Here is a 19,461-nt window from a genome sequence, read left to right as displayed (position 1 = left end):
AGTAACCAGTACTTGCTACTGCCTGGCAGGAAGAAGTGTTGATCTGGCCTGTAGTTCAATCTGTTTTCATAGTTCAAACTAGGTCAGCCAAATGTGACCACTCCCCCTTAATAGCTAGCATATTGCTAGAATAAAATATCCCATGGCCAGACAACAGCCTGAGCAGCCAAAGGGCCCTGACAGGTGTCTGGAGACAGCTTGGAAAGCCTTTCCAAACCCCTGACGGATTTGTTCTGAAAGGTAGGACTCTAGTTAGTGTAGCTGGTGCTTTGAAGTGTGTTTTGACCTCAAATCCTCCGGATTTGTCTTAATAAAGTGCAATAAAGACCTTAATAAATCAAAGGTATTTGTAACTTAACATTTCTATAGCAGCTACTAATGCCAATCGACCATGCACTGTACTTTGGTGCATCCATGTACTTTAGTGTGAACAATCAGTAATTTGTATTGCTTTTGCATGTTGAAACTTACCAACACAGATGCAGGTCACTGGATCTTTGCTTTCAGATGATCAACCTGAGCATGTTGGCTGAGCATCAGGTGTGCTCAGCCAACATTTCAATGGCTTGAATTTCAGATTACTATAAATAAAGATTTTTGCTTAATGCAGGGACAGACCATCTTTACAATGATTTGTTCACTACATTCCGAGTAAATATAGATGATTGTAAGTAAAAGTGAAAAGGAAAATAAAGGGGGTCAAATTCTTTTCACTTTTGGCGACCCGTGGATGTACTTTTGGTCCAGCTAGGATCAAAATATTTAGTGCAATAAAATAAGCATTATTATATCATGAGTTGAGTATGCGTATCATTGTAGTATTTACATGTTACTTGTATGGCTTAGTAATATCTTTTATGTACATGCTGTGTGACCTGTGATACCCATTTATTCTCCTTCCCGACCGGGCATGCGGTCTTCACTGCAGCTGGACCTGATACCACTGTGCCAAACATGGAGTTTGAAGACTACACTGCCTACAATAACCTGTCTGATGAGGAGCTCTTACAGCTAGCCATCGAAAGAAGTCTAACTGAGCAATTCCTTGAGGGCCGTTACATTCATCCCCCTCCTGATGCGCCAAGGACACCGTGTCCAAGTCCAAGTCTACGCCCCTCTTTTAAACATGAGTATGATTCCCCCACAAACAAACTCTATGTGCCAGCCTTTAATCTAGCTACGTCATCCCTAGCTAACCCAAACCCTAGCAAACCTAGCCCTAACTACACCTACCCCTAGCACAGTATGACTATTACTAATTAAAATACAATGAAAAAAAATAATTAATAAATGACTCAAAACATTCACCTAACACAAGGCAAAACACTAACCCACTGGAAGAATAATATAATAAAATGACTTTACTTGCAGCCTCTTCACTGAGATGCAGTTAATGATCCGCGACCAGGATGAAGGAGCTTTGTTGGCTTTTGTAAAGGAAAACTCAGGCAGCTCGACGGCCACCAATACTGACGGCTGGACCGCTCTCCATGAAGCCGCTTACTTTGGCGTGCTGGGATGCGTCATGATCCTGATAGAAAGTAAGACTAGTGTCCTGTCACCACCACTTGACCACTTTCAAGCAAATACCTCAGAGCCTTGTCCTTCATTTGTTTTTCTCATGGTCTGTTAATCCTCGGGGCAGTGTACAGGGTTGTGTATACTACAGGGTCGGACTCCCAACTGAAAGGTGCTGGGTTCCATCCCCAATGTCCAAAGTCTAACTGTAGTCATCGTTGAGCAAGAAAGCCCCCCTACCTACTCATTGATGTGGTATCTGAAAAATGTGACTCTTAGTAGCTTTGGATAATAGTGTCTGCTAAATGAGTAGAACACTAGAATCAAGTACAGGCAGCAGTGTAAAGAAGAGTTGTATTAAGTTTGTCCTCTCTTTCTCTCCGTAGGGTTTCCTGACATGGTGAACAGATGTAGCCCCATAAACCAGACCGCCCTTCTCCTGGCTGCATACCGAGGACATGTCTCCTGTGTTGAGTATCTCCTGGAGCATGGCGCCGACCCCAACATCTGCAACAAGGAACGAGAGGGTCCGCTGTTCAGAGGTAACGCAATCCCCCTCTCTCCAAAGATGGAGAAGAGCAGACAAGTTTTCAAAAAAGCACAAAAAGTACAGCTCTTTCCTTTTACCCTTCACTCAGGCAAACATCTTATATACTACTGAGTGGTTCTGATTTAGAAGCGCAGTTTGGTCTGTGGTTAGGTAGGGGCTTTGACTCTCAGCCGAAAGATTCTGGGTTTGATCCCAAATGTCCTACAATGTCAACTTTTAGGCATCCTCACCTGCTTATTAATGGCATGTAGAGATGTCCGATATTATCGGCCCACCGATATTATCGGCCCGATATTAGCATAAAAATGTAATATCTGTCAATATCGGTATCGGATTTTTTTTGCCTTAAAACCGATTTTTTTTTTTATTATTATTATTATTTTTTTATTTATAGCTCAAATAAATGTTTTCAAAATTGTGCAGTACAGTGCACATTGTAATTGACTCATATTTGTGCATTTATTCAATTAAGGTTATTGAGTTTTAGTTAAAGAAACATACTGCTATGTTGCACATAGTTGTTCAGGTACAATGTTTTATCATTTGTGAAGTCAAGTTTGCCCTATTTGTTGTGGGCATTGTCAAGATTATCTCAGGGAGAGTGTAATCCAAACTATTGTCTGAGACCATTAAAAAAATAAAAATAAACATGGCACTTTTCCCTTAAATTAAGTTGAAGTATTTTTCTTATTTTGCACAGACAATGTTAACATTTGGAAAGCCTTGTTGCATTCAAGAATGCATCCAGTGGGGCATCACAATAGCATTAAGCATGTTGTGTTAATTCCACAACAGGAGATATGTAATGTTACCTAAATTAGGTTTGAGGAAAAATAACCCAAATATCGACATCGGTATCGGCTGATATCGGAATCGAAAATTTAGAGTTGGACAATATCGCATATCGGATATCGACAAAAAAGCCAATATCGGACATCCCTAATGGCATGCACTAGAATAAAGGTGTAATTAGACTGTTACATAGTGCGGCAAAACCAGAAGATGATTAAAGGACACAGGCAGGACAGAAAAAACGTCAAAGCGCTATTGTTCGGTAAGCTGAATGGTGTCTTTCAGCATGTGAAAATAAAAGCCTGCGCATGGTGGAGCTCCTTCTGAGGTGTGGAGCGTCAGTGAACAAGACCGACAACCAGGGAGCAACGCCCTTCCATGAAGCCGTCAGAACCGACCAGCTGGAGGTCTGTGAGATCTTGTTCCAGGCCGGAGCTAAGATCTCTACCTTCAATATCTACGGGAATCGGCCGTTCTTCACCGCCGCACAGGGTGGATGTTCCAATGTCTTGGGCTTCCTACTGGCTAAAGGTTAGCTCTTTGTCCTAATTTCTCGTCTGTGATTATTAATTTTATCTCATCCTTCTAACTTATGGATATTGTATGTAGATGGATTAGGATTTAGACTGAACTTCCAAACACTTTTCCAGGATAAGGTTTGTTATTGTGCATTCTGGATAACTGCAGGCAAGCAATGTACAAATGCAACTGCTTTCTGACTTTTTGACATTGTTTACCGTGTCCGTTGTTGTGTCTCAGGTGCGGATATTAATAAACAGGCTAGAGATGGAGCGACTCCTCTGTACGAAGCATGCAAGAACGACCACCTCTGCACGGTGGAGATTCTTCTGTCACATAAGGCAGACGTAAACCTGCCCACAAAGTCTGGCCTCCTACCCATCCACCAAGCCACGCAGAGGGCAAACAAACAGTAGGAAATGTTTTAGTTATTTATTGGACATCATGCTCTGCTCCAGTAGTTCCCAACCTTTCTGGTGGCACAACCCAACAAGTAATTGTTGGGTTGTGGCACCAACTTAAAAGATGTAGGGAATGATTCTGAAAAATGTCACACTCATTATGAGTAGGAAACGTTCCCAGTTCCTAGGCATGTAGCCTGGCGAGAGCCAGCCTTGGCACAATTAAAAGACCTTGCTAGAATAATCAATCCATGATGAAGCAAGTCTTTGGGGAACACCTAGCCTTGAATAACGACAGACGGATGGGGAACCGCTGCTCTACACACAGAAAACTGTAATCCTAAAATCTGTTCTTGGCAGCGCTGTTGCTCCCAGGCTCTGGAACGATCTTCCGCTCTCTCTGCGTTCAATGGAGTCTGTTGACTCCTTCAAAAAGCAACTAAAGACCTATTTGTTTGCTCATGCTTTTGCTTAGCTGTCTTGGGGCTGCTATGATTGTCACCTAGTTGTCTTGACCTTTTAAACTTAAATTTGTATGTACTTCTTAACTGTGTATTGTTATTGTTTTTGTTTTAACTGTGAAGCGCTTTGTGACCCTGGTCTGTGAAAGGCGCTGTACAAATAAAGCTTACTTACTTACTTACTTACACTAACCTGTTTTCCAATGATTTTTTTTAAAAGGATGGTCTCCATGCTGCTTCCTCTGACCAGCAAGAAGATGGTGAGCAGCAGCGGTATCAGCCCGCTGCACCTCGCCGCCGAGGATGGCCTGGATGACATCCTGGAGCTGCTGATCCGAGACGGCTACGACGTCAACAGCCAGCTGTCCAGGGAGCACCGGCTGATGTACGAGGACCACCGCAGCACGGCGCTGTACTTTTCCGTCTGCGACGACAACCTGGAGGCCGCCACCATTCTCCTGGAGGCCGGTGCCGACCCCAACCTGGACTTCTTCAACCCTCTCCTGATTGCCGTCCAGAAGGGAAACGCTGAATTAGTGGAGCTGCTGTTGATGTACGGTCGTGGAATATAATAAGTAACACATCCGTCTAGTCCTGTGATCAATTTGAGCATACATGTGTCAAGTGTCTCCTTCTAAATAGAGGTAGCTCCCTTCCTCCCTCCAATTGAAAGTTGTCTTGTTATAGTTAGCATCTGTATCGCCAGTGTCGACATGTAGTCTAAAACACTGAGACCATGTCTCCTGACTTTATACTGTATTGTGCAGATTCCTTTAGTTTCCTTGCATTCTTGCAGACATGTCCACTTCCCCCCATAATGTATCGCATATGAACATGGCCTGGGCTGTCCTGGCTGCCTCAGCCACGGCCAATCCACAACACTCTCAACGACAGTCACTCTAATCCCTCATCCTCAGGTACGGAGCAGACGTCCACGCCAGCCTCTCCACACATAAACTGGGCTTCCCGTCGGCCGTGCTGCTGGCCATGAATAGCATCAACGTGCTGAAGCTCCTGTTGGACCACGGCTGCGACGTCCACCCCTGCTTTGACTGTGACTATGGCAGCAAGGCCCATCCATACTTCGCCCCGCTGTGGGAGGCACACGAACTGCAATACAGGAGAGAGTCTCCAACTGAACACTCTGTCGATGTATGTCTGTCCTCGTGATGGGTAACCTATGGGATTGCTGGATCTATGGCTGCAGATGGAGATGGAAGGATAGAGGGAGGGGCTGAAGATAGAGGGATGGATACAGGGAGAGGGATACTGGTATATATATAGATTTTAGAGATGGATAGATCGATAGATACATATTTAGATAGATAATTCTGTAAATAAATAATTACCTTCCCTGACCTATTGAAGTATGTTCCTTCAGATAACAGCTTTGTTTACAACCGGTCCAAATTTGTAGTTATTTCTGAATAGAACACATGTTCCCATGATTGTTTGAGCAAAAGGCATTGAACTCCTGTCGGTTGGGCGGCTATATTTTGATGCCGTCACTCATCTCCTCATGTGTTAACCACTTCAGATTGATGATGGAGAAGAAAGGATGATAGAGAAAGATAGATCGATAGTCGATAGATGGATAAAAACTTGCAGACTAATATTGACTGTTTTGTAGCGGGCACCAACTCGCGGCACGACCAAAATTTAACTCAAACTGTAATTCTTTTTCAGTTTTGTGAAGCCATCTCTAAGTATTCCATTAAGGAGCCCGGTCCGCTCATCTCCCTGCTCCTGGATTATGTTGGCCACATCAAACTGTGCTCCCGGTTGCTGGAGATCCTAGACGGCTGCAACGACAGGAAGCACATCAAAAGCAAGGCAGGTACGAGAGATCATCATTCATCACTCTTCATTACTCACTACGATTATAGCTATTTACCCTCTTGTCAATCAGGAGATTGTTTAAAATTCTCATCACTAAGAAGCGGTTGGGGGCTTGGCTCAAGTATACCTTGAGAGTCAAACAACCTAACCACATGACATTCCTGCCCAACGATGTGATAATGTATATCAATATCTGAAGAAGAACATCTGTTGAACATTACATTAATCATTTGATGTTATTTGTTGCACTAGTACCACCGCATCCCCTGATGCAGCTGTGCAGACTGAGAATCCGGAAGATTCTGGGAGCCAAACGACTTAAAACAGTCAATGTTCTACCGCTGCCAAATATACTACTGCGTTTTCTCTGGTACGACGTGGAGTGCATTTCATAGTAAAAGTCCCAAATGTGGAGTACCTTTCAGAGTGAGTGCCTGAGCGCTTTTTTTTGTTGAAATTAATTTGATGTTGAAGTGACAATATATATTGATGAAATGTAAGAACTTGTAAATGTACCTGTTAATTATGCATTCATAATAAACTTAATTATATTAGCCTTGTCTTTCTGATTCCTACAGCAACAATGTCGATACATTTTTCACTACTCAAATTTTGATCCTAACTTTTTATTGTTCCCAACCACACTTGCAAGACGCCTTGGATAAAAATTGTTTGCCATGTAATTTCCACTATGCAGCATGAAACAGCATACATCATATGCACCCAATAGGACACCAGACAGGGAGATTAGGCCAATAGAAAGGTGCGATACTCCATTGGGAGACGGGTTACATTGATGTAATCAAGAACATTAATCACAACACATCATGTAATGAGGTAATGTGATCTAACAGTCGAGGGTAATGTAATCAGGTAACGTTTCGTGAAGGTCAAAGGTCGGATAACAGGTAACAGGATAGGAAGGTGATATGTTTAAAGATACAGGTCACCTCTCGGTGCAGCTCTGGGAGGGGAAGGAGTGGGAGGGGCCACTTGGAGCAAAATCTCCAAAAATACACCCTGAATTCTGACTCCTAAACACAGACATGCTGCAGAGACCACCACAGACAGGCAGGGGAGACATAGAGACACAAGATAGACAGACACTACCAAGAGCAGACACTACCAACTAAATGATCAGCAGGCAGACAGGATGTCATGGATTCCACCACACATCAACAGAGTGACATAAGGGATAGCAGACATTACAGTTGAATAAGTGAGACATTTTGCCACCCCTTGGATATTCAGGTGAAAGACTGGATGAGCGGTAACTACATTTACATGTATTTATTGAAAAATGTAATTTCTTGAGATGTTACTCTTGCCACTGTTGTTTTTGCAGCAGTAATTGCATGCATTTAAAACAACACACAAATGCATGTTTTATTATGTTGACCTATTGAGAGCATTTCCCCCATAGCTTCCAGTTAGAGGAAAGCACATTCAGTACCACCGTTAGATTTAGACCTTGCACATCCTATTTATACATTCTCGGTTGCATGCTGGGAGATGTTTACTAGTGGTTCAGTGCCCGGACACTTCTTTCAGGGTCAGACTGAGAGCATGACTGTCCGTAACTTTCCTACCAATGCATGCCCAGACCCAGGCATTCAAAATAACTTTATTTACGAGAGGAGGAGAGTGACTGAGATTGCTGTCCCCAGATCCAACATGGCGTTGGTCAGTGCCTCAGTCTCCCAGGCCAGCAACTCCGGCCTGGCCTTGGAGGACTACTCCATCTACAATCAGCTGTCCGATGACGAACTCCTTGCGCTCGCCATCGAACGCAGTCTAACCAACAGCCCCAGTCTATCCGGCAACCAGAATCAACCTGGCAACCAGAGTTCGGCTTCAAGGGGAGAAACAAGTGGAGGTCTTTCAAGTCTTCGAACTGGTCAGCCTAACGGACCGAACCGTGCAAACCCTCCCCAAAACCAGCCACCTGAGGGCGCTGCCGCGCAGTACAGTTCCCACAATCCCCCAGCGGACAAATTATTCAATCCGTGGGTGTTGCACGGCCTGCCCCTCAAGGACATACGAAAGTTGTTCTACACTTTTACACACACATTCCAAATTAACTTTTTCTTTAGTTGAATGGTAATTTAAACTGATGTTACGGATATCCTGTGTGGTTTATATTTTATGAAGGACTTTTATTTTTCTATTCTATTATTTTGGAAATAGTTGATTATAAAAGGAGCTTTGCACTAAATAGTATAGTTTATTATTCTGTGCTGTTATGCTGGGGTTACTTGATAGCAGGCAGCACCTGTCCAGAGACATCCGGAGAGGCTTGCAGACTGAAGGGTAGTCTCGACAATTAAGAGGCAGCCTAGTCTAGTGTTAGGCTTCTCAAACCTTCTTAAACCAAGCCTCTAACTAAGGGTCCCAACTCACTTTTGATTCCTAACCCCCTATTCAGACGTTGGGTCCCTCGGACAGAAATTGTCCATTGAGTCCCGCTCTGGAAAAAGTTTGGAACCCCAAGGTCAAGTGGTTAGAGTGTTTGACGCCCAGCTGAAAGGTTCTTTGTTCAGTCCTCCATGTTTGCAGTCTACCTGTAGGCATCCTGGAGCAAGGTGCCCCCTGAGCCCAACCCGCTCCACAATCATATGTATCTGAATTCACTGCAGGTCACTTTGGCTAAGAGCCTCCTGCTAAATAAAAGTGAACATGTCATAAACACATTCCTGCTTCAGCTCCCAGGCTTGTAGTGTCAGCCATGTAAACATACCAGCCTGAGCTCGGTCATTGGCATGCAATTCTATCCCAGTAAACTGTGAGAGTGCGGCCGATGGCAGAGATCAAAGGGGTCTTTGGTGCCGTAAGTACAGCATCCAAGGGTTACCCTCAAAGCCCTGATATACTTAATTTGAAATGGAAATTGGCGGGTTCGCACAAGCTACCCAACTGCTGTCGATCACAACGATTTAGACAGGGTACAATGGAGTCACTGCGAAGGGCGGGTTGTTGGTTTAACGATGCCGGGAGTTTCCTACCATCCCGTATCCTTGTAGTCTCTACACTGAGAACCAGACACAATAGGGACACACAATGGATAAAGTGTTTAACCTCTGGGTCATTGACTCGATGCTTGGTTTTCAGGAAGAACTTTTCTGGCACGGTGAGCCACTTCATCACAGGCCAAGGCAAGCGCATGGTTGCGTACCGCAAGCACGACGGGGCACTGGTCCACGTCTGCCCCGAGCCAGAGGAGTAAGTTCCATACAACACTGAAATGCACGTCCATTCCAAACCCCAATAGGCCAACTGACCATTATCAGGCCATCAGATTCCCCTCACATGAGATGAAAGTGAATGTTTCCTGCGGACCTTTAAAACAGTTTGTGGGGTCCATTAAGTAGTGCTTGACCTTCAGCTTCTGGGGCCAACTTTGACCAGCATAAATGAGCCACAATTTATACAGGGCTTGATGTGTATAATTTACATTAATATCAAAATGAACTGTCAATGACTGTGAGTGATGTTACACAACCAATTCTGTAGTTTGAGAAACACCTGATTGGATACTCCCACCTATGGTGTCCACAGTTGATGGAATAAGGGCCATGCCACTAAGGAAGTGTTTGCCGTAGGGAGGATGGGCCTCTGTTCGCAGCCATCAAGAAAGGAGATGTACGCCAGGTGAGGGCGCTAGTGGGCCAGGAACACAGCCAGATGTCCAGTAAACCCGGCTGGATGGCCATTCACGAGGCTGCCCGCCACGGACAGGAGGCCTGCCTCAACGTACTGCTGACAGGTAGAACCATACTACTTCAACTACCAAAACTGATACTAACTAGAACCAGGTACGTAAAAAACATATTACTGCAAACAATTATGGAAAGGGCAAAGGTCAGGCTTTATTATGGTAGCTCTCTAATTGTTTCACACTATTTAGTGTTATCAAGAAGCAACTTTTAGTGAATTTAGACCAGGGGTCACCAACACAGTGCCCGTGGGCACCAGGGCGCCCGCAAGGACCATATGAGGCGCCCGCAGGCCTGTTCTGAAAATAGCACAGCTCATTCTTGAACAACTCTTTCCCACCTTTTTAAAGTCATTGTTGATAATTATTGTAAGAAATCATTAACATGATCAGTGTCTTCACATAGATATGTGAATAGATACTATCATTAATCATTAATAATAATATATAACTAAAGACAAACTGAGCAAATTTGTTATTTCAGAAGAGTGCATCAAACTGGGTGCCCTTCATATGACTCAGTCAGTACCCATGAGGTAGCTCTCAGGTTCAAAAAGGTTGATGACCCCTGATTAAGAAAATCAAGGGTCTAAAAGTAGGATGCCTAAAAGTAGGGTGAGGTAATTGGGTTTCTAACTCAGAACCTTTCGGTTGGGAGTAAAACTGATGTTTTGAAAAATCAGGAAAAGGACAAGGGATGATCAACATGCGAACTGCGCAGGACCAGACTGCGCTTCTTCTGGCAGTCAGCTACACCCATGCGGCCTGTGCCAGGCTGCTGCTGGAGAGAGGAGCTGACACGGAACTCATGAATAAAGACAGGGAGACTCCCCTTTACAAAGGTAACGGCCCCCAGTCCAACATACCTCTAGATTAGAACAACAGGTTCCCAACCTTAATCATGCCCGTGAGATTATGTTTAGGTCTGAAAATGTTTGTGAACCCAACTTCTTACAATGTTGAGCATCTGTTCTTGCCCACACATCGATTTCATTTGTAGCCATCCTATCATTTCATCATCGGACTAGGCTACTGTTCCTTCTGTTCTACACAATTAAATATGTAGGCTACAGTATGGTCAGTATGTCTCCATGATGTTTCTCCAATAATGATAGTGTTTTCTTATTTATGTAGCCTAATAATAACTTTTAATTATACATTTATTGTAACAATAAATAATACAATATTAAAGCTAGCGGCTGTCTTTATAGACAAATAAATTATGAATGTTTTGAAATAAACAACAATCTGATATAATTGATATGATAAAAAGTCATATCTTTTAACAATCCCCCTTCTAAGGCTTTTAGAAGGGGGATTTTTTTTTAGAAGAAAGTATTTTTAATAAAACAAAATAAATTATCACATTTATATGGCTAATAAATCCAGCTTCTAAACTAGCTCCTCGAAGTGAGGTATTACCTGACCGGTGTGACAAGTCTATGATGTGAATGCGTGTGCTTTAACCCGTCAGCTTGCGAGGAAGACAACGCGGAGATCGTGGCGATGCTCCTGAACCACGGGGCGTCGGTGAACGTCCACTGCAACCAGGGCTGGACGCCGCTGCAGGAGGCCGTGTGTCGCAACAACGTGGAGATCTGTGAGATGCTGGTGCAGGCCGGTGCCAGGCTCACCCCAGCCAACGTCTACGGCATCTCCCCGCTCTTCACCGCGGCCCAGAGCGGGCAGGTTGCAACGCTCCGGTTTCTTATTAAACAAGGTATGTTCAAAGGGAAACGTCCCGATTTGGTTTACTGTTGCATGAGTGTTGTGAAAAAATGGCGTGTTGTGAAAAAAATTGGGATTCTAAACCTAGTGCGGCACTAATTCAGTGACATCTGGTGAATTGTATTAATCAAATCAAATCTAATCTAATATGCAACTTTCTCAACATGTCATACTGATAAATTAACAAATTTGACTAGTTTTAAAATTGGAGAGCTACATCACAAAACATAATTTGGCCTTAACAATTCACTGTGTGTGACGGCAGAATTATTTTAGACTTAACAAGGTCAGCATATAATCATGATGATGACATGGTCTCTGATGGGGTGCTGCAGGTGCGGATGTTGACAGCCAGGCAACAGATGGCGCCACCGCGCTGTACGAAGCGACCAAAAATGGACACGCGAAGATCGTTGAGCTGCTCCTCTCGCAGAAGGCCGACGCCAACAAGGCCAGCAAGAGAGGATTACTGCCTCTGCACATCGCTGCCCAGAATGGGGATGACATGTAGGTCCTTCATCATGAACAGGCAGGCTCTCAGACAAACAGCTTGACATAATAGTTCAGATGAACCGTGCATAGGTGATGTCTGACCCAGTGCATCCTCTTTATTAGTTATATCCTCTTTATCAGTTTATCAAGGACATGTATCTGTATCAACTGTAAAATGCTTTGGATGAAAGTCAAATAACTAAAGGGTAAAGGTGTATCCCAGCCTGGTGCCCATGCTGATCCCGGCCACTACCAAGGCGCGTATCCGGCGCGCCGGCATCAGTCCTCTGCACGTGGCGGCCGAATACAACATGGACGACGTGCTGGAGCTCCTGATCCAGGCCGACTTCGACGTCAACGCACAGCTGTCCCACGAGCACTCCAAGCTGTACGAGGACCACCGCACCACCGCGCTCTACTTCTCCGTGGCCAACAACAACGTGGACGCGGTGCGGATGCTGCTGGAGGCGGGCGCCGACCCCAACCTGGACCTGTTCAACCCCCTGCTGGTCGCGGTGCGCGGCGGCTGCATGGAGACGGTCACCCTGCTGGTGGAGCACGGCGCCGACGTCAACGCCTACCTGGCCACCCACCCCACCACCTTCCCGGCCACCGTGCTCTTCGCCATGAAGTACCTCTCCATGCTGAAGTACATCCTGGACAGCGGCTGTGACGCGCTGGCGTGTTTCCGCTGCGTGCACGGCAGCAGCCCCCACCCCCCCATGAAGCTCAACCACTTTGAGCGGGATGAGATGAGATACACGGAGCTCAACATGACTGAACTTACGGCTCGCCACTGTGTTCAGGTGAGACCCAGGTGTCCACTGCGGCCCTTTGAACGAGGACCCAACCTCATCACTCACTTATTGTTCACCGGCCAATGCTAACCTGCATAATTAGCACCTAAACCTAAAGTTAATGATCTTGAATGTAACAAAAACCCGATTTTGGATGGGGAAACCACCTCTACAGTTCTGCGAGATGGTGTCCATCCCAAGCATGTGTCGCTGGGCCGGCCCCATCATAGACGTCTTGTTGGACTACGTGGGCCGTGTGAAGCTGTGCAGCCGCCTGCAGGAGCACCTCGACAGCTATCCAGACTGGCATCCAATCAAAGTCAGAGCCAGTGAGTTCACCTCAGTATGAAGTACAATCAATCTCAAATGTTTCCAACTGTTTACAGGTAAGGATTTATTTGATCTGCATTGCTTCAGGGGCTCATTATTGCATAGCCATTTACACACAATTGGCCCAATTGTTTGAGGAACTATTCCTAGTACAACTGTAGAAAGTAGAAACTCAATGACCAGTGAGCGTGTACAGCAAGAAGAGGAAACGACCGCGACTTGCCCCTGATTTAAGCTTTGCTGTCATCATGCTTTAGAGACCAATCTGACTCCTGATATGGGAGACTCCTAAGCCAGCAGACAGTAACGATGAGGTGTTTTGTATTCCTCAGCCACAACTCCTCCACTGATGCAGATGTGCAGACTGAGGATCCGGCAGGTTGTTGGAGTTCAGCGCCTGAGGAGGCTGAAGACCCTGCCTCTCCCTGGGTCCCTCCTCCGATTCCTGGTGTACAAGGAGGCAAGCATTGACTTTGAATAACCCAGAGGTTCTACATTAACTTGAAGCACTACTGTGAGTGACGTGGCGAACCACTGAAGCAGGATACAAATGGAAACATGCTTTGGCCCATTTCCTCAAGCATCCCTCCTTTTGCTACTTCATTAATCTAAAAACAAGGGTTGCAAATCTTGATCAGGCATGGCAGACATTGGGGTTTGAATCCAGAGCCTTTGGGCAGAAAGTCAAAACACCCTAACCATTGAACAATCCAGCCCCTTTAAATCAATAGACCTCTTTAGGAAATGATTGTGTATTTGAAATGTGGGAATAGCCTGTCTGTTTGACTACATTGCTCTTGATTTCATTTTTTATAGAAAACATAAAATACTTTATTGTTGTGCGAGTAGCCATAGCCATAGGTAAGCTCCATCAATTCTGGATTCTACACCATTTGAGTTCTCCACCTGGATCCTCTCTTTTGGGTATCTTGTGTTCTAAAGTGTTCACTTGGCTCGTTTGATTTGGAAGAGTGCCTTCCATAATCTGAAAAAACGTTTTGGGACTCACAATTGGAGACATACTGTCTTGGAGTAGTTAATTTTGTGATCATTTTTGTTTGAAAATCTGTTCTGCTTACCAGGTCAATATCTCAATGCTACTAACAGGTATCCTGGGGACCAGACAAATCTACGAGTTCTTATTATATTGCGCTGGAAGGTCTGACGTCCCCTTGTTCTCAACAGATTTGGAGCGGACTGCGCCTTGGTCGAGCCAATCACGACCGTTTATCTAATATGGGACTACTAACGGGTTAAATAAACTGTGACTCATTACATTTTATAACATCTGCTATTGGGTGACAAAAGGCTAACTACATCTTTAGTCTTACCATACATAAATGCTTGATAATGTGATGGGGATTTATAGATATCTTAACTGGTTGTCATAACTGGGTATCCGTTGACACATACTTAGTTTAATTACAAAATATTTCTGAGCATTTTTTTAATTCTGGGTTTAAAGTTTATTGAACAGCATTGAATATCAACAGTCTTACATAAGCAAATAATAACTTCCTTTATCTCGGTTTGGCTGCTACTGCCTTGATTAAAAAGTTTGTTTGTTTGTTTTTCTTTAATTTATGTCTTGTTTGGTTGCCTTCATAAGAACCAACAAATCTGTTTGTTTTGATAAAATGTTCCCAAAGATTGAATTGACATAAGCAAGCTCTGTGCGCCATCATGAAACAAAAGACACAGTATTATACAAACGGCTTTCCCTTGTCAACAGACTCTGGAACCCCATCTCTCTTCCTGTTTATGTTTTTTTTTTTTATTACAATACACTTGATAAAATATATGAACTGTGATTTCTTCACTAGATGTTTCTTCATCTATGATCACTAACACGTAATTTTCTAGGCAGACAGAACAACTATACACTGTTTGGGATATATTTTATTCATGGCTGTGCTATAATTGTTACTTTTAGATTGATTAAGTGTGGGTTTATTTGGTCAATAATTTGCTACTTAGTTGACTGTTTAGAACATCTTACGACAAGCTATACATTTCTATCAGTCAGCTACGTAGCAAGGTATTGAACACTATACTTTGTAGACCTATAATCTGATAATAAAAAGATTTTGAGTTGATGCTTTGAACTAACCAGACTACTCTCTCTATAATGTCTCCTTGGATGCGGTGGAGATTAAACATAACCCAGATATGGACTAGTGACCACAGCACTAAAGAGTTCTGACTCTGAGCCCAGGTCTTTGGTGCTGATTTCTTTAGGTTTAGTAGTTGGTGTCTTGGTGGTCTTGCCGGTGGTCGTTCAGCTCTTCAGGTCTTGGTTCAGGTCTCAGGTCTTCAGATCTTCGTTCAGGTCTCAGGTTTTCAGGTCTTGGTACAGGTCTTGGGGTTTTGGTCTTCAGGTCTTGGGGTTCTGGTCTTCAGATCTTAGTTCAGGTCTTTGGGTTCTGGTCTTCAGGTCTTGGGTCAAGTCTTGGGGTTCTGGTCTTAGGGTTCAGGTCTTTAGATCTTGGTTCAGGTTTTGGGGTTCTGGTCTTGGGGTTCAGGTTTTGGGGTTCTGTTCTTGGTGTCCAGGTCTTGGACGCTGGCGGTACTCTGGGAGGTGATGCAGGATCCAGCCAGCAGGAGCCAACATGGCCACCGCAAACACCGACATGATGAAGAAGCTTTGCTGTAAAGCAGACAGGTAAATAATAAAGACAAATGAAGTTAAAATAAATGAATAATAATAATAATATATATGCTAAAATTAAGAAGACTAAAGGAGGAATTCTTCTGACACCAGCAATAAATATTTAATGTTGTGATTAGCCTATATGAGATTATCATAGTAACAATATATTTATTTTATATGCTACTCATATAGGACAATGTTAATGACAACTGATGGTAAGGCATCATTGTAACCATTACACCATCCTGTGTTTACAAAGTGAAATGTGTAAATATCTATTTCATTACATAGCTTTTATAAAACAGGGATTTTTATGTAAAAGTTAAATGACACTCCCCACATACAGATACACACAAAAAACATACACACACACACACACACACACCCACACTCACCCCGGCTCCAATGTGATTTCGGGGGGGTTTGCTGTAGATGCTGGCCCTGCTGTCCTGCAGAACCGCCTTGGTCCAGATCAGAGAGCGGCGGCCTCTCCTTAGCCACAGAACCCCCATGGTGGTGCGTCCGCTGGGCTGGTGGTCCGATAGTCAGGGGGTCTGGTAGTCTGGGGGGTCCGCTGGTGCTGATGTTTAGACTGAAGATCTCACGCAAAACATCCCAAGTAGATGCTTAAATGGGTGGGGTTTATTGTCTCCAAACTAGCCAATAGGAAACGGGTAATCTGTAAACAGATGTAATCCTGAGTGTTGTTCCTTCGCTGGGAGAGCTCTGAGAAAAGGCCAGCCCTTCATTTAAAAGTCTTCTTTATATCACTGATTATTATGGGTACTTGCCTAATATAAACTGTGTAAACCAGAGAAAACAACCACTAGTCCGGACAGCTCTAGACATTGTCAGATCTTCTGTACCACTATGTATAACCCATGTTAGTCACTAGTCGCCATGTTAGTCTAATATTATACTAATCACTTTGGCTTAAGTCTCAAGTTTCTTGTCTTTTGTCACTTCTACATTAATTGAACAATGAATTCACCAATGGCACTGCGATGCTTGGATGGAATTTCAGGCGTTCTCACATGACCCATTACTGAAACACATTAACAGAAATAAAATGCATACATTTTAAAAAATAGAAACCAGTCATCATTGACAAGGACTACGTATACAAATAACACACATTTTTAAATGTAAGAGTGCGATGTGCTTTATGGATATTGAAGAAGTAGTATGTTGTGGCCCTGTATAACAGGCTTATAAGGTTATAAAGGGAGCTGTTACATGACTTCTGTTATCGCTGACAGTTCCCGGAGAGACGTGGGAGGACATAATTGGTTGTTTTGCTATGCCGGGCAGATTGGATCTGTGTTCAGCGGAAGAACATGTTCTCCAAACACAGAGCAGCTGGTTGGGAACACGCAGGGGGACAATGGGGCCTGATTGGCTTTAATGTGGAGATGAAAGCGGGGCCAGACCCTTCTGTCTGGTCACCCTGGGTCCTGGAAACACCACAATATTAGATCTTCTGCTCCTGATGCGTGTAGGTCGGGACGCACGGCGCTTACCACCATGCAGTCCCACGGATCTCAAACCTGATAACAAGCGCTCAGCATGTTTGAGAACAACAGTTTCATTATTTGGTTGTGCGGTGGTTTACATTGTGTGGGTAACATGTATTTTATCCACAGCTTGACATCGTTATGCACGTCTTATTTTCAATAGTACTGTAGTACTTGGCTACTTTGGTTGTGTGGATGTATCATCCCTTTAAAGCCTGTTTTTATAGTATATTCAAGACACTCGGCTTGTCTTCAAAGTACAGGCCTGTACAGTCAAAGTATTTGACTACAGTCAAGACTACACTGGAGCAGGTTATACAGAACATTTTATAGTACAACACTTTGACCAAAGGTCATCATCATGATGTGTTGTCTGAAACAAAGGGTTGCTGAAACCTGTCTGGAGGCCATTTCTGCTGTCTAGCCGCAAACAGGGAAGGGTAGAAACAACCAATCTACAGTTAGCCCAAAAGGGTTTTATATTTCAAAGTCAGGCTTAGTCTAGTCTCACAAATAAGACCATATATTAAAAGCTTAAATCACTCGGCCAGCAAAAGCAAACGGTAAAAAAGTTTCTGTAGTGTCTGTTTGTTTCAAATCAACACAGTGTAGACTGGCAACTGCAGAAATACACATATTTAAATCCCCTTCTGTAGGATTCATCCACTAGCACAAATGTGTTTTCTTTAGTCCAGTTTCTCCTTAGAGAAACAGGAAACAATGCGTAGCTCCGCCCCCTTTAGTTGATTTTAAGTTGATTTCCTATCAGTTGATTTTTCTATCCTCAGTAGCTCCGCTATAACACAGTAGGACTGCGGGATTAGGCTTAGGCTTTCTAAACGTCAGCAAAACGATTTCACAGTAAAAGCACCGAGACCACAACTTCTCCTTCAAACGGCAGCAAACCAGGGTTGACACTTTAATAAACACGTTTATCAATATGCCAATGAAGAACCATTTTTAAAATACAATCAATGATTAAAGCGTTATTTACACAAAACCGCAGATGTTCTACCTAGTATAAAGATAGGATACAATAGAACATTTATCACATATACCTAGTACAAAGGTAGGGTGTACAATAGTTCATATAACAAATCTACCTAGTTTGAAGGTAGGATGTATTGTGGTACATTGCAGCCTACCGAGTAGACCAGTGCTATAGCACATGTACCACTGTAGGGGTAGGGTGTACTGTTGTACATTCACATCTACCTCCTATAATGGTAGAGTGCACTATGTACCACTATTGGCGAAATGTTGTGTGATATCCTACCTGTGTGCGAATATTGAAAATATAAGATCCTGAAATTACGAATAAACAACTTTAAGGTGTTGCGTCTTGTACGTTCTGCTGGGATGGGGGTGTGTGATAGCCCTAAAAAATAAAAGATACAATATTCTATATTTACCGACTTTTAATATAGGGTGCACTGTTACACATGAACTAAGGTACTATAGAACTTGAGCACAGTACTACAGTCCGGGTAAAAACCGGCGGCGTCAGAACTGATCTGAGATCAGAACATCTGCCCGTCCGCCCGCCGCCTCTTCCTGCTCTGCTGCTGTTCAAAGAACCGTCTGATGTCGTCGGGCGTCACCACCTGACAGGAAACAGAGAGGTCACCTGACGTCAAGCCTCATCTCAGGCTGTACCTTAAGAAAATGAAGGTTTGTGGTTAACACCATATTAACGAGTAATGATCTCGTACTCACCTTTCCCTCCGCTGCAAAGCTCTGGAGGAAGTCTTTCAGCTCCGTCTTCATGTCGTTGTATCCTTGAAACAAAGAAGAACAGTTGTGGTTCGGTTCCTCATTACCGGGGCAGTAACTGACCACAAATACTCGTAAAATATATACTAGAAATACAAATCCTGATATCAACTAGAATATTGAATATTCAGTACTCTGTCCATAAAAAAGGCTTATTCTTTTATGCATTCTGTGTATTATTTTAGTATTTAGCACTGTTGGTATATTGCATTTCATCTCATTTCTAATCTATTTTCCATTTTGTAGCACGTATTTTTTTTTCAAAACACACACACCATGTATGATCTCCAGCTGCTGGACTCTGTTGAGGTTGTCCAGGGCTGACATGAGGGGGTCGTGACCCCTCTGCGCCTCCTCACTGCGCTGGCCCTTGGTCTCGTAGGCC

General features: G+C 43.7%; 1 protein-coding gene and 1 long non-coding RNA gene across 2 annotated transcripts; one reads left to right on the top strand and one right to left on the bottom strand.

Moving 5' to 3' along the window:
* LOC115534879 (uncharacterized) lies at positions 1 to 13,762 on the top strand. The gene is made up of 20 exons (XM_030346161.1): positions 1 to 240; positions 929 to 1,130; positions 1,372 to 1,541; positions 1,905 to 2,060; positions 3,146 to 3,391; positions 3,620 to 3,791; positions 4,462 to 4,794; positions 5,159 to 5,393; positions 5,928 to 6,078; positions 6,333 to 6,474; positions 6,935 to 6,940; positions 7,748 to 8,086; positions 9,189 to 9,299; positions 9,680 to 9,843; positions 10,476 to 10,634; positions 11,267 to 11,512; positions 11,856 to 12,027; positions 12,236 to 12,818; positions 12,985 to 13,138; positions 13,472 to 13,762. Exons 2-20 carry the CDS (start codon positions 955 to 957, stop codon positions 13,618 to 13,620), a joined length of 3,864 nt encoding a protein of 1,287 aa, XP_030202021.1. The 5' UTR covers positions 1 to 240; positions 929 to 954; the 3' UTR covers positions 13,621 to 13,762.
* Positions 13,763 to 18,186: 4,424 nt separating this feature from the next.
* Positions 18,187 to 19,461, bottom strand: LOC115534628 (uncharacterized). The gene is made up of 3 exons (XR_003974344.1): positions 19,352 to 19,461; positions 19,020 to 19,081; positions 18,187 to 18,907 (listed from the first exon to the last, which is right to left on the bottom strand). It is a non-coding gene; the product is annotated as an uncharacterized LOC115534628 (long non-coding RNA).

This window comes from Gadus morhua, chromosome 21, assembly GCF_902167405.1.
Source record: "Gadus morhua chromosome 21, gadMor3.0, whole genome shotgun sequence".
Lineage (NCBI taxonomy): Eukaryota > Metazoa > Chordata > Actinopteri > Gadiformes > Gadidae > Gadus > Gadus morhua.
This window is presented reverse-complemented; position numbering and strand designations above follow the sequence as displayed.